Genomic DNA, 15,900 nt, shown 5'->3' on the forward strand with positions numbered 1-15,900 from the left:
GAGACAGCATAAAATCTCTTCATCTCTTCCTTCCCTCGACCGCTGACCCTCATTATAGCCGTGTTACGCTAACCTCCCACACGACCCAGCTGCGATGACTTTTTCTGCATCGATACATCGTAGGCTCGCTCTCAGCACGTGAACCGACCTGACCATCTTTCTTCTTCGTCTACAGTTAATGAGACTGCACTCGAGGTGATTGATTCCAAAGAGATCAACATTACCGGGGCTGACACCAACCATTGGACACTTCAGGGATTAAAGGGGGACAGCCTTTACCGCTTCGACCTCAGAGCGTGCACTCGAGCAGGTTGTGGGCCTCCACAGGCCGAAGAGAGCCGAACTGATTTTCCAGAGCCAGGTGAGCTAATGAAATGCATTTAACTTGGGTGGTAGTGTGCCTGTTTATTGGATTAATATATGAAAATCCCACAGATAAAACACAGCACTGCTGTGATGTATTCATTCATACAAGGGAGAAACATCATTATTAAGGCCAAAACTACTTTGTATAATTCAAGTGAGTACAGATCAGACTTTGAAGAGGTCATACTGTCATTTTTGTGCATACAAGCTGTGTTTTAAAAGAAGGGATTGTCCTGATAGTGATATTGGACTTAACTGAACTTAGAAACCATCTAAGAAAGATGAGATTGGAAAAAACCTGTGTGTTGAAATATTACTTCCTCTCTAGAGCCTCACTCATCACAGCTTAACCTCTCCAATGAGGAGTGTTTGTCAGACACTGTTTAACAATCTAGCACCAGTTTTTGTTTAGTTCAGCAGAATATAGTAATATTTGTAGTAAAATCCACTTTGAAATCACATCAGAAATTTGTGATATTTTCATGCAAAGCTGAGAACAACTACATTTAAATCATTAAAAAACACAAGGTGTAACAATTTCAAGGTCAGCAATAAAACGAAAGGGCAATTTTACAACATTTTTAGCTCTGTTGTACAAATCCTTCAGTTGAGAATGTCCTTCAAGATACTAAGGTGGGTTTGATGTGCTTGTCTAGGGCAGAAATGTACAAATATGTCTGTGGCTCAAGGACTAATTGGTATTTTGATAGGGGGAAACATGACATTGTAACTAACTAAAAGTGTTAGAAGTCAGATTGTTATTCAGAGCAAATGTTTCTAAAGGGGCTAAAACACTGCTTGAACTCAGATGTATCCAAAACACAATCAGGCAGACCAAAAGAGACCACACCATCAGAGGATCAATACACGACGCTTTGTTCACTGAGAAAATGAGAATTAATACATTTGCTAACTAAAGAAAGCGAGACCCCTATCAGAAAAGTCCTATCAAAAACATCTGTCTTGTTGTGGTCTTAGTGGATCATTAATGCGTCTCTAAACCAATTCTCAGGAGGGGAAACGAAGCCAAATACTTGGGGTGGGCTAAGATGTGCCAGCACTGCACAGAGGATGACTGGAAACAAATCCTATTTGCTAATGAATCCCACTTCAATCAGAAATGTGTATGTATGAAGAGAAGAGAGGATGAAAAAGCAGCTTATCAAACCCGCACCTGCATTGCATCAACTCCAGATGACGTAGCACTCCAGCATGACATGCTGTACTCTGTGGTTTGCATCTTTGTGGAGAAGGCTTCATACCACTGAAGGATAATGAGCCCAACACAACTCAAAGCTTTGTAGAACTACTTGAATACTAAAAGAAGCTCAAAAGCCATGGAGCATCGAATCATACCAGGTTATCAGGCTTTGCACCAGCTTGTCCATTCCAGCTCAAGTGCACAATGCCATTAAAGCAAAAGCTGGGCAGAGCATTGAGTATATTACAGAATTCTAGAATTTATGTACATGTTTTGAAGATTAAACTTTTTACCCAAATTTATAAGCTCATATCATTTTTTAATGAGAAAAGCTATATTGAACGCGAAGCAAATGCAAAATAGAAGTATCTTCACAAGCCCCCTCAGACTGTAAATTATATATATAAGATGAGGGAGCTACTGTAACCGAAACGGGCAAATTAAGTGTCAAGCTGCTGCCTTAAAAAGCTCGGTGAAATTGCCTCCCTAATGTCCTTGTAAATGCTTTCCGCAGTTTGCATATAAAAAGGTACATCTCCAGTTTTCGTGTGACAGCGGCTGTGAATATTCAACAAACCTGCGAGCAGAGGATCCGAGTGAACCTCCGAGTCTGCGGTTTAGTCTTGAGCCAGTTAGAGTTTAAAAGCAAAACGACGATTTGGAAATTTTGAAAGGATACGCTGAGCATATTGAGTGCAGCTCATTTAAAACCGGAGCGCTGTGGTTCCTCTTTTTGACTTTGTTTTGAAGTCTGGCGGCGGACGTGTGCAAATATTTTATGCTTTAAAGACTCTTTTAAATAAAGCGATGTGAGAAATTACAATAATGTGATTAAAGAGACTGTAAGTGAAAGCAGGAATTAAGCTGGTGCCACTTTGCTAACTAAGAAATGCCTGCACCCTCACAAAAGTCTTAGAATTAAGGGCTAACTTGACTCATGTTATACCAAATGAATTTATCAGAGGAGCCAGAAGTTGTAGACTTGGAGCAGATCACTTGCTTAGCCTTGATGTCAGGTAGAAGCAAATCAGTCACATGAGAGCATAATAAAGCTTATATTTGACAAAAAATGCTCACTAATTCACAAATAACTACACAGATGGTGGTGGCTTTAATTTATATCTTGAATAAAATCCTCTCCACGAGCTCCTCCTTCTAGTGCTTAGCATCCATTTGCTGGCTCTGCATATTTTGATAAAAGTTATTCAGTCTTCCTGAGCTTTTATGCTTCCTTTGAGAAGCTCTGCATCTTGTAGGTGGATGTCCGGCCCGAGAGCCATTAGATGCATTGTTTGTAAATATGGTTGAGTAGAGGCTCGATGCGGAGATAAAATAGCTCTGTTTGAGAGAGCTGTCCTCGGGGCACGTTAGTCACAATGCAGTGGAGGAGATTTATGGAGACCAACAGCACAGAGCAGGGGCAGAGTGAATTTAGAGACGTTAACGGGGAGTGATGGAGTGACAGCAGGGCAAAAAAGAAAGATGAATGCACGGGAGCTAGTGAGGTCAGGCGCTGAAGTAGTCCTTTTATAGTTCACCTTTTTGACTGAATAAGCTTTTAATGCCTCTCACCATTTAGCTAGGATAAACAGCTGCCTGCCTTGAAAATATTCTGGACAAATCACAGAGTGACATGTCTGAACTACAACAATTACGCAGACCCGTGCACGCGTCCACATGTCTGTGCTTGAAAAGTTTGCAATGCCAGTGAGTTTCTGGAGGGCAAGCCAAAAAAAGGGGGGAAAAAAGGGTAAAAGAATGTGTTGAAACATGAGAAACACGAGCAGGAAAAAAAACGGGAGAAAAAAACAAAGCTAACAGCCACAGAGAACAGCGTGGCACACAGTAGGAGAAATATCTATTTTTCTCCATCAGGTCTCAGGAGATAACAAAGGAGCAAAGATAAAGCAGGCTGCAAACTTGACAAGAAGCACAGAGGAGCACATGCCTCAAAAGTCACACAAAAATAACCAGTTTCTCTGGAGATTAAATTATTGCTCCCCGACACAGCACTTGAACACCTAAGTTGTTATCGGCAACAAATTTGCTAATGGCTCGAACGCATCTATTTATTTACTTTGAGTTTCTTTAGAAAAACACTCACAGTCTGAACTTATACCTCGGATATCTATGTACACCCCCCCCCGGCTATCCAGTGTTCAGTCTGCAGATTTTCTTGTTATTTAAACTTTTGCTTGCATGCTGCGCTCTGTTTTTGGATCCTGGATATTTTAATGTAAGCTCAGGTAGCGGCACACTTAATTCGCACCAAATGATGTGAGAGATAATACATTCAGGAATTCACCGCATTCACAAATGAGGTAATATGTGTGCCACAGGTAAAGATACCTTTTTTCCTCCCCAGTTAGAAATTCAAACCTTGTTTAAATTCATATAACTATGAATAATGTAAACATGCAGGGCTGGTTCTAGCTGTTTGGTGGGCCCAATGCAAGATGTGTGTGTGTGGGGGGGGGTGCGGCTAGATTGGTAAATCTAAATTCAACGATCTCCGGTTGACCGAGAAAATGATAATAAAAGGTAAACTGTGAGGCTCCAGGTGCTGCATTTTAATCAGAAAAATTATTGTTATTCTTTTAAATTTAAGAAACGAAATTCTTCAACATGAGAAAACAATAAAACAATAAGTAAATAAACTGGGCTGTGGTCCAGATGAACACAAACTAAATGAAACCATTACTTGGAATGAAAATGTAACCAGCGTTCTTGCAAATGTGCGGACGGCAACACAAGATGAAAACAAAATAGCATATTAAAATGCAATAAACGAGCATCTGTTTTGAAGTGCAAGTAGTAAAACCAGAGGCAGAGCAGTGTTTATGTTGCAGTTTAAAAGGAACCGCGTGTAACTGTGAACACAGCCTTTATCATCCACAACATGTCTGCTTGCTGACATTTTTTTAGCAAGGCGGCTCAAACACTAGCTCCCCTTTCCACCTCACAAGCGAATCTACATTGTTAACAAATGCCTTACCTTTACCCTGTACACATTACTCATCTTCATTTCCCTCCTTTTTAAATTTTTGGGCTCAAGCTGAATCGGGATAAACCCTTTCGATGCCATTCAGCAATCACTGTTATTCTCCTGCTGAGGTGATGTGCGGCTGTCGACTATCCCATCATACATGCCGACACATCACTCATTACCTGACGGCTGATGATGAGGAGTTTGAATTACCCCACAAACACAAGGCGCAGCTTCGTTTTCTTTGTAGCTTAGTTTGAGGTTATATCCTACATTTAATACTTAATTGCTTCACTAAACACATGAAGAGTTTAGCTGGCTATAAATAAAGACAGGTCATTTTAATTGAGGCTGAGCATCTGCATCTGTGTATTCCATATATTTAAAGAAACAGCTCTGAAATAAACAATGCAGCATTTCAGACATAAAAGGGTGAAAAATGTCAAAATTGTTAAATAACCTCAATTAACCAATAACTATATTGCTAGCTATAATTATATACTTTGCTGGTATTGTTGCTGGTGCTTTTCACCTCTCCAGATGTTATCCTCTTCTCTGTTCTCCATGGAAACACCTCTGTAGCACATGTTTAGCTTCATCGTATGAAGACCAGCCCTCAATATAAGGGACTAAATTATAACACTGGTTATTACCAAAATAATTTTTTATGTTTGTATGTGCAAGCTCTTTGTTTAAAATGACGAATTAGAGAAACCAGATCAAATTTAGACAAAAAACAGGAATTCAGTCATTTTTAAAAAACGAAAAATATTTGTGTTTTCTTGTTTTTATTTGCTATATATGCACGTATCATCACTAGAATAAGGTTATTAGTAATTTTCCGTAGGTAACTGTCAGAAAAAAAACATAGGTGTCATCTTTTGGTTGCACAGTGCCCTCTAGTGGTGCAGATGTCAACCAGACTTCAAATCCAAACAGCACTTGATGCAGCTACACACACAGAGCTTGTATATGTTTGTGAGAATGCACTTTTGTTCTCCGGTGGCCCTGCAAATGTGTCAGCATGTGTTTGTGTGCCTGGTCTATAAACCTTAAAGCGGGATTTTCATAAACATGTAATCTTCTGCTTCTTCGATTTCTTTTTATCCCTCTGAAGATTTGTCCCAGACTCCAGCTGTGGCCCCTGCTCAGAGCAGTATGTATCACCGCCTGCAGCTGGTGTAGCTAGCCAACATAGAAGTGGTGGTAGAGACAGACGAGGTTGTAGGCGTGTTGGTGTAGCAAGTAGCTTTCCATAGCCTCAGCAAAAACATGTCCTTTATAGTTGTACAAATATAATTTGGGTGAGTCCTGTATACCACTTCGGGAGAGACAGAAAGACATTTCTTTGTGCAAATCATTTGCCGGAAAGTGACAGTTATGGTTTAAATTTGCAAGTCAGATTTATTGTTGTGCTGCAGTTACAGGGTGTCTACCGCGGTATAAGTTGCGCTGTGCTTGTGCAGTTACTGCCATTAATGCAGTTTTCCCAGTCGCTCTAACAAATTCCGCCTTTATGTAGTCTCGCTTGTTGCACAATATATTAGACTTGACAGCTTTTGTAGAAGGAATCTAACATCTGAGGTTTCTCTTTCATTCCAGGCTACAACTGCTCTCTCTCTGTTCCCAGCTCTATCTCAGGCAATTCTACTCATCCTCCTTTAGGTATATAGCTCACACTCACACATGCGCAGCCAATATTAAGCCTGTGAGCTCGTCTTGATGTACTTGAACTTTCAAGTAACAACAGTATTCGAGGCATGGAGTTGTTTCAATCTGCTCTGATATCTACTCGTGGTGGTGGGGGGTGCGCCACGAAATGCCAGCTTTATTTAACGTAGAGGGAAAACTAGATGTCACTCCCGCCCACGATCTATATATCTACCCTTTATGAGCCCAAATCCAACTCCACTCAATTAAGTCTGGGGCCGGGAAATGCCTTTTGAACTGTCTTTTTGAAGGGTTTCTGCTAGACGGATTGTTCTCAAGCTGCAGGGGATCCTATTTGCCTCTGCTAATCCTCTTTTCCTGCCTTCTCTCTCCTTTTCTCTCTGCCTGTCTGTGTTTTCCTTTCCTCCTTATTTACTTCCCCCTATTTCTTCTTTCTTTATCAGTTCCAGCCCTGTTGAACATAAGCTCTTACGTGAGTGACACCTTTGCCAAAATCAGCTGGACTGCCAGAGAAGAGCAGAGGAGCTTGCAGCTTTATGTGGCTTATATGAATAACCGTAAGCTACTTTTCCTGTCCCCGCCTTGCTAAAAATTGATAGGAATTTAAGGTTGTATCATGTTCAGGTACACCTAGGGATGTTTTATATTAACACCTAAAAAATATAGCGTAAGCCTCCTTGGTTGCTTCAATCCCTTCCCTTTAAAAATGGATTCAGATGTGTTTAAGTTATATTTAGTGTAACCATAATACTGGAGAACCATTTATTAGTCGCCAACAGCACATCCTCTTCTGCTAATACAGACTTGCTGCTTGTGCACTTCCTGTGCTTGGCTGTGTAGGTGATGGGAACTGGCGGATTTCAGAGGCTGTAAACGCTTCTCAAAGTTTCCACATAATTGACGGGCTCGAACCGGGGACGGTGTACACTGTGCGCCTCATGGCTAAGAGGCTGCTCGATAACGCTAGTATTTTCGAAGACGTTATCGAGACACGCACCAAAGGTGAGAGAAGCAAAGACTGTCAGCGTCAGTAGATTTTAGTGATAACAACACCAGCATATCATTATCAAACTGACTGAGTGAGTGAGTGACTGTGCTGAACGTGTGAATTTATTCATTTCTTTCTTATGAATCCATGCACATTTGCTTTTGTCTTCTTCCTGTCTAACATCTGAGTAAAGAGTCAGTGTGACATCAAACCTGAGCTCATCACATTTTTTTTTTTCAATCAAAGATCAAGTTGTTTAAGAGTGCTCGAGTGGTTGGGCCCACCTAATAGAGTCGGTGTGTAAAGCTGGTTCTTGAGCTCTCTTTCACTTGTTTTCAGGTGCTGCAAGTCAGCAGAGCAGCTTTTCAACCCACGGCTGGATGATTGGGACCATGTGCGCTGTGGCACTGCTCACCCTTGTTGTGGTCATTGCCTGCTTTCTGCGGAAAAACAAAGGTGGCAAGTATGCAGGTACGCCATCGCCACAGCGACAAGAAAATCTCGCCATGGAAAAAGGTCAGTTAGTCCTTAGCCAGGGTTGAGTCCCCTAAGTCATTTTGAGCTAAAATTGAAATCCTAAAACTACTACCAATTTATCAGGATGATGCTTTTTTTATAACTTGGGCCTCAACCCTGAGCTCAAACCTGTTTATGCATGTGGGTCACCTTTGCACAGCAGCTACAAGCTGCAAACAATTGGTGCGGCCGTGTTAGTTGTCTTAGTACCGCTGATTTCATACTTGTCAAGACAGACAAGCGGGAATCAGCTGCCTTTGTTGCACTCCTCTCCACTGCTCACCTGAGGAGACCTTCCGAGCTCTTCCATCTCACTATTGTGCTGCCATGTATCAGAGTCAAATTCAGTCTCACAATGGGCCTGCCTGCAAAGTGTCTGTTCACTCTGTTTCTTTCCTCTGAACCTTTATGCTTCCCCATCTTCTGCCTACTCCACTTCTTTGCCTGCTGTAGCTGTAGACAAAAAGTACTGAATTTTTCATCAGCTCCTTTGGATTCCCCCCTTTTGCCCATCCAGTTCTTTTCAAGGAACCCCTCTTTTAGCTTTCTCAAACGCAACTGGTCTTTTCAAAGTGTTGTTTGCACAAAGAGCTGACATCTAGCACTTTGTGCTAGACACGCAGAAGAGAGGGTTTCCATGTAAAGACTTAATGTAATGTTTACACAGATTTAGCTGTTCTCAGATGCTTTTGGTCGTGACTTCTCAATTTCTAATCTTACAGTGTTGAGATTGCGTATCGCTAAGTGGATCTTTTAAGCTTAGATATGTCCAGTTTTGACATTTCTGCAGTTTCCAGAAATACTGCTGTTTGAGTTATTTTCCCTTTGTAGGATGGTAAAGACAAGATCTTCTAAAATAAATCTGAATCTGGAGACTTATGGATGCACACACGAGTAAAATGTGATTGCATCTTTGTGTGAAAGTGCTGCACTAACAATGGTGCTGAAGTGCCTGTCTTGCCCTCTCTGCAGTGAAAGAAAAGGAAGAGCCCCACTCTGACACGGAGTCACAGAAAATGAATGATGACACCTTCTGTGACTACAGGTGAGCTATACCCCTTTTCTGCACGCTGCAGTACCAAAGATTGATGAGAAATATCTATTTTTTATTATCTCAAAAATCACTATGCTGTAATTAATATGTTGTGCATATGTTAAATGTTTTCTGGCTGAAAAATAATTTTTTTGTCATGTATCACTGTGATGTCTTTCCCTCCCAACCTAAAAGCAAACCACGCATTCATGAGCTTTACCAGGATGAACCTAGAAGCCAGTGTTCTCGTCATTTAATGGGCTAGGTAATCACACGGTGTAGTTAAAAGTAGTGGTTAACACACAGCACAAGCTTTGTTCCCTTTTAGTTGGAATCATGTTCTTTTACTCCTGATGACGTGCATGTGTCTGTTCTGCAAAGTGCTTAAGTCACGTAGTTGCTTTAGGCATCAGTAGGCCATTTGTGTGCTAGTCTGTGTATGCTTTTATATAGACATTAAGATTTTTTTGGGGGGGGGGGGGGGGGGGGATATTTGTGCACTGCTTGCCTCCTTTTGTGTGTGCGTTTGAGTGTTTTATTGGTGTTTTTTTTTTTTAACTTGCTGTCATTCTATGTAACGCAACTTACTGCATATATTTCTTTGACATAAATGCTGCAAATTTTAGTCAAAAGGTCTAAATATTACAATTATTCCATAGACTTCTAATGTCCATAGTTTTTGCCCTCCCTTATGAAAATTCTCAGGTAAAAAGTTAACAAACACCCTTGACTGCAGCTGGGGCAGGCTGGAGGCATCAACAAACCTCGAAATGCATTTGTTTACTTGGCATTTGCACGGCTTCAAAATCCAACAGAGAAAAGATTTATAGATATGATCAGTCTTTAAAAGATCTTTTTCAGACAACAGCTCTGATACCAGCTATTTAAACTGGGTTTTTTTTGGTAAATCTAGACAACAATTAAACTGTGATTTCACTGCAGTCTCACACTACTGACATGAGCCTGTGTTACTGACAAAGTTCTCCTTTCAAATACAGTTGTGTTGCGTAAAAAGTTAGACATTTGCAGTCGGCCGCATAGTGAAAGACACGCCATACTGTTAAGACTGGATTCCACTTAGAAACAGGAAGCTCGTTTAGTTTGCAAGTCTTGTTCTCTTTCATGCTTCTTGTTTTTACAAAAGGAAGTTTTAATTTCAGTTTAGCTTTAAGTCTTAGACCCACTAATAGTTCTTCCTGTTTAAAGGGAGTTCTTCCTTCCCACTGTTGCCAAGTGCTTGCTCATATGTATATATAAAATAGTTTAGCAAACTTTAACATGGAAAGATGACTTTAGGGATAATAAAGGTTATTGAAACATAACTAGTTCCTGTCTGTAGTGCCTCAGCTTACTTGGGAACTTAATAGATGCAGATTTACTTAAATAATTTTAAGTAGTTTTAAAAAAGAGGAAGCTCCTACTGCACACGCACAGATTCTGGATACACGATAATTGCTGATGGAAAATATACGGTGAAAAACCAGGCCTTTGAGCCCGAGGCAGGCAGCTGTTGTACTTTATAATAGCTGTTGAATTTCCATTGTTTGCATTGTTTAGCTGCTACGGTGATAATTTTGGGGAATCGAGCGAATCCTATTTTGCTTGACAGCATTGCGGCAACTGTGTGACAATGGTGTGTTTGTTTGTGCAGAAAGCACCTAAAATAGCCTCTTCTGCCTGCTTTGATTCTTCTCGTCATCGTATTATTCAGAACATGATTACTCACAATTGTGTGGTTGCTGCCAATTGCGTTCCTGTGCTTCTTGCCAAGACTGTAATTCTGTTAAACAGGAAAGAATGGATTGTCCAGTGTCCATGACCCTGTTTTTGTATTACGGACCACAGTTACTTTGTGGCTCAGATTTGCTTGATGTCGCAATTGTGATAAAACGTGCCAATGGGAGTGAAAAGTGTTGCAGGAAATCTACTAAATGAACAGATGCAGTCGGTTCGTTTCAGTAATGAAAACAAATTAGCAAGAGACGTGTAAATTAGCAGGTCAAAAATGAGCGGACCTGATGATAGAGCAAGAAATTGACTAAGAAAAAATGCCATCCATGCGTTTCCTGAGAAAGCTGTTCGTTCTGGAGCAAGGGGAAACGCCTGTGGGGTCTCAGAGGCTGTGGCAGCTGTTCTCTTGGTAAATCCAATCGCTCAGTCGGAGTGTTTATCCAGAGTAGGCATCCCTGTTTTGTTTTTTGTTTTTTCGTGCATGCCGTGTGAAGCTGCAGCTATTTATTAAGTCAAATCAAGGAATCTTACTCTCAGCCAGCTGTGGGAACAATCACTTTCTGTAAGATTACAGTTAAAATTACAAGGACATATTCTAACCTGCTCCAGGTCTGAGCATCTAGAGACATTTTTGATACTATCCATCCATTTATTTATTTTTAACCCAGTGCTGTCAAACTCAATTTACAACGTGCGCCACATATGGGACCCACTTATGATAAATGTGTAAATTTACAGAAAACTATGTTACTCCATTTCCACAGCTGGCCTGTAATTATAAAAATTATAAAATATAAAGTTTTCATTAATTCACAGAAAATTCATTATAAAAACGAGTAAAAATTCATTTTACTGTAATAGTAGGAAAACAAGAACGTCCCTGTTATTTCAGTGTTTATCTGTTAGTGTTTGGTGTAAGGGAGCAGTCTTTGTCAGGAAACACTGTAAAACTTAAAACTGTAAAAAATATACTTAAAAGTGCTAAATCTATGCACTCCTTCACATTTTCTAAAGCTCTTTAACATGCTGGATTGGAGACTTTGGTGGGCCGATTCTGGCTCCCGGGCCTTATGTTTAACAGCCCTGGTTCACCTGCTATCCAGTTCATGGGAGACTGGGGCCTTTCTTGGCCATCATAGGGCAAGAGACAAGGTATGCAGTGGACACGTCACCTCTATTACAGGGTCAGTATAAACAGTTGTAAAGGTACCTGGCACATATGCGTTTTTAAAATTTAATTAAATTTCTTTTTTTTTTCCTGGACAGCTGTTCTCCTCCTGATGCTCCACATGAAGTTCTGCTCTGTTGAATCAAAGTAGCAGTATTACTGACGACCACAAATATGTTGGGGCACAGCTCCAAATAATCACGGTGAAGTGGTAGAGGACAGAGCCAAAGCTTTGGCACAGCACTCACAGCTTTGGGCCATCCACCAGTCCTATTTATATGCTCATTCTCATAACTTCTCCCTCTGACTTTCCAAATAAATTAACACTCTTAGCAGCAACTATCGCAGCCAAATCAGCTGCCAGATAAGAAATGGTGCAACGTGCAGTAAACTGCTAGCCACAAACTTTAATAAATCACATTTGTGTGATTCTGTACTCTGAAGATTTTGTATTCTGAAAGAGAAACGCTCACACAGTGAGGGCAAGCAAGAAATAACTGTGTCCACACCCTCTGAGTGACTCATTTCTAGTAGTTTTGCGACTGTATTATGCATTAATTGGCTCAATATAGGTTACATGTATTCATTTAGGGCTGCATGCTTTAAAAAAAAAGAAAAAATGAAGTGGTGGCTACGATTCTGCATAGGTGCTGCAAGACTTCCAGGCATCCTTTTGGTAAAGTACTATTTTCTGCAAGGTTGATGAAATGGTAGAGAAAGTCTCAAGAATGTGCCCAAGTTTTTTTTTTCCTTTTTTTCCACATGTGAAGAACTGGCAAAAAACGGAGAATGCTGTGATATTGAATTTCTTTCTGACAAACTTTATTTCGGAGCTCACAGGGCAGGAGAAACCCTGGTGTTTGTTTGTGAGCCAGTGCAGATGCTTTGCTGCAACTATCTGTTTAGAATGCTTCTCATGGTTAGTTTCATGAGTCTGTTCTGACTACTGTCCCCCAGAGTGCCCTTAGCCTTACTATGATGTTGTTTTCCTGGCTTTAGAGCTGGATTCAGGGCTCTGTAGTGCCCTTTGAATCTCTAAAGGCAATAGACCACCCACCGGTATGCCACGTGTCTGGGGAGCTGACAAGTGGTAATTATGCTTCAGATGATTTCTCTTTGTAGACAGCCCTCTATTGCTTTGCCCCTCTGTCCACTGCAAGAACAGCAGGTGTCATGGCTGGAGCAGGCCGTTAGCCAAGCGTGTGATGCAATTTTTTCCTCAGCCGGTTTATGTGTTTCTTTTTCTTTTTTTCCCCTTCCTAGTCTGGTGAAAGCTCTCATGTTCTCATACTGCTCATATTTTTATGTGCAATTTGGGAGAAGGCAGCAGATGCAGGGAAGTTATTTCTCCAGACACCTTGAAACTAGAATACAAACAACTTCAGCTTCACGATCGGGAAAAATACACCTTGCACCTGAAGTTTTGCTGCCCCCACTCTACCCAACCCCAAAAAACCAAGTCAACATAGGTCAACAGGAAGACAAATTTAATTACCTCCCCCCCCCCCCCCCCCCCTTTCCACCTGTAGCTTTTGAGTGAGGGGCTCAAAAGCACTCAGCCCCATTTTATCATGGCATTCAAAGTCACTGTGGGCGGGCTGCAGCGGCGGTGGCATTCCACTGCTCTTAGATAACAGCCACTTATCTGCAGCACTCTAGAGTCGTCAGAGAAAGAAGGTTTGATAAGGGCTGAAATGTGGACCTTATGTGGCTTGCATTGTAAACGGCCTCATGAAAACGGGCAGATAAGATTGGTTATTAAAAAATCCCTGCGAAGGAGAGCCATTTTAAAATCTCAGCTTGAACCGGGTCTCTGTGCTAAAATCCTGCTCAAAATGTTGAGCTTTTGTTTGACACAGGTGTCAACTGCAATATATCTCAAATGGCGCTATCATGCATGTGCCACCTGAGCAACGCAGACGCTCTGTGTTATGAATACAAAGAGAGAGAGAGCGGGCGCGCGCGTGAGAGAGGGATAGAGGTGTTGCCAAACACTGATCGTTTAGGGAATTTGAAAAGAAAGACAGGGAGGAAAAATATCCTCAGTGCTTTGAGGTGACCCCCACGTCTTGTAGCAAGACACCTGCAAGTTGGCCAGTCGCCCAGCCTTAAATTGGCATCTAATCTCCTCAGCCGGAGTGTGGGCCCATGGGAATACTACGAATGACAGGCTGTTTGTCTGGGATTGCATATGCCCCACCTCCACTCCTCTCTTCCTTCTCCCTTTCTCAGCCTTTACCCTCCACTCCGCCCTCCACCCCAACACACAAACACACACACACACACACCTCCCTCTCGGCTTCTTTCTCACTGCTCTCTGGCAATTTCCATTGCTGGCTCTAAAGAGATTTGAAATTGCCTTCGGTCCTGAAGCCCTGGCAATTAGCAATTAGTGAAGTGATTGTACCAACCCGTTCCTGCCTCCCTTGTGCTCCCTTTCCTGCTGTGCAGCCGCTGGATCCACCCCTGCCTACTGCCTCTAGTGATGTATTGAAACCATAAGAACTTGCTTCATGAGCCCGTGTTTCTCTTAGCAAGTATTTGGCAGGCTATATGTGCTGATTATTCTCTGTTTGCTGGTGTTTGTGTGTGTAGCTTTTAATTTCGTGTGAAATACATAGTGTGCAGTGTGCTCGTGTCAAAGACGGCCTCTTAAGGCGACATGTTTTGCGCTCAAAACTGTTTGATGTGCTATACCACGAGTTTATTTTACCCACTGCACCGCTGACCTCAGCCATCCTTCTCTGTTCTTCTTAATGACAGCGACAGCGATGAAAAGCCACTGAAGGGCGGTAGCCTGTGTTCCCTGAAAGGAGATGATGCAACTGGGGACAGTGTCAGCAGATACACCCTAGGCGACTATGCAGACGGTGGAAGAGAGTTCAATGAGGACGGCTCATTTATTGGGGAGTACTCTGGACACAGGCATAGAGGCTCTGTTAGCGAGCCCAACGGACCCAGTCTTGTGAACGTATAAAAGCCGAGCTCCAACTGAACTGACTTCTACTTGAGATCCTTTCAGGATACTTTTTCATTCAGATTCCCAACATTCAGTAAAGCTCAAACACCCAAATAAGGGAACTGACTCAAGCAAAAAAAAAAAAGCGGGTAGAAGTTTTGCCCACAGCCTTTAATGGTAAGAAAAAAGGGGGGAAAGTGTGTTTTTGTACATCCTGTATGTAAGATTTTAAAGTTTGATAATTTTATTAATGATGAAGTGTTTTTAACCTTTCAGCCACAGTTTTACATCTACATTGTTAATTTTTTTTTGTTTTTTACTGTAACAAAGGCATAAGATAAATCACTTTCCACAGAGTAAGTGTGCATTTAAACGTCAAAACATTTTTTTACACAGCAGATGAAACTAACACATACAGTAGATATGCTTATGTGTTTGCAGCATGTTTACATATTCATGCCGTATAGTTCAACGCAGGGTGTCATATTTATTGAAGACAGAATCACTCTTATGATTACAATACTGTTCTTTTACTGTACAGTTTGGTTGTTAATATGCAAATGTCAAAGTTGATCATTTGTAATTTTTTTATAATCAAAATGTTGATGTTCTTTTTGTGTCAATATATCAAACGTGTGCTTTCTTGCTTTTACATATCAAACAGACAAATGTTTCAGCAGCATTTATTAGTTTTTAGAAAGACAGATGAGTTATCTTCTTGCATTTGCAGTGGAGTGCAATCATGAAAAAAAAAAAAGGTTTCACCTCAAGCCCTCAGCACTCACAACAATTTGTCATAAACCTATTTGTAATTTTTTGGGACTTTTTCAGTTATGTGCCTTAAATATCCAGGATATAACAGGATGAATCACTCTACATCCTCGAAGAATTACCGGGAAGCAAGACTTTTTTTTTTCCTGTCAAATTCTTAATGTCGGGTACGTTCTCTTCTTTTTCCACTTGGTGACTCATCAGCATCAGTTCATTTTTGGCAACTTAGAAAAAATCCCGTTGAAGTTGAAGAGAGATGTCCTCTCATTGGACGAGGGATGGAAATACATGATGGAAACCCATTCTTTGTGAAATTTCGTTCACAAAGCAACACTGAAAAATGATACACTCACGGCTGAATTAAGCTCGACTTTATGAAAGGTCAAACACACTCTAAATCCCCACAATATTTTTCCCGTTATCTCTGCAGTACGTGCTGCAAATCGCCACATGCATAATGCATGTTGCTAAAATATTCATTAGGAATATAACTCAAAGTTGAAATTTGAC

The 15,900-nt window shown here is 41.1% G+C and overlaps 1 protein-coding gene across 5 annotated transcripts in view; it reads left to right on the top strand.

Moving 5' to 3' along the window:
* Positions 1–15,238, top strand: part of chl1a (cell adhesion molecule L1-like a) — a 48,675-nt gene extending 33,437 nt beyond the window's left edge. Inside the window, exons 23-30 of one of the 5 annotated variants that reach the window (XM_082518228.1) lie at positions 176–361; positions 5,671–5,709; positions 6,156–6,218; positions 6,668–6,781; positions 7,065–7,226; positions 7,552–7,728; positions 8,701–8,773; positions 14,424–15,238. In XM_082518228.1, the coding sequence (XP_082374354.1) occupies positions 176–361; positions 5,671–5,709; positions 6,156–6,218; positions 6,668–6,781; positions 7,065–7,226; positions 7,552–7,728; positions 8,701–8,773; positions 14,424–14,637 (1,028 nt within the window). In that variant the 3' untranslated portion in view covers positions 14,638–15,238. Of the gene's footprint in view, positions 1–175; positions 362–5,670; positions 5,710–6,155; positions 6,219–6,667; positions 6,782–7,026; positions 7,227–7,551; positions 7,729–8,700; positions 8,774–14,423 lie in introns of those variants that run through there. The other 4 variants (XM_082518229.1, XM_082518230.1, XM_082518232.1 and 1 more) reach the window with 4 other exon arrangements.
* The last annotated feature ends 662 nt before the right edge of the window (positions 15,239–15,900 follow it).

This window comes from Aulonocara stuartgranti (assembly GCF_965226115.1).
Source record: "Aulonocara stuartgranti genome assembly, chromosome: 20".
Classification (NCBI taxonomy): Eukaryota; Metazoa; Chordata; class Actinopteri; order Cichliformes; family Cichlidae; genus Aulonocara; species Aulonocara stuartgranti.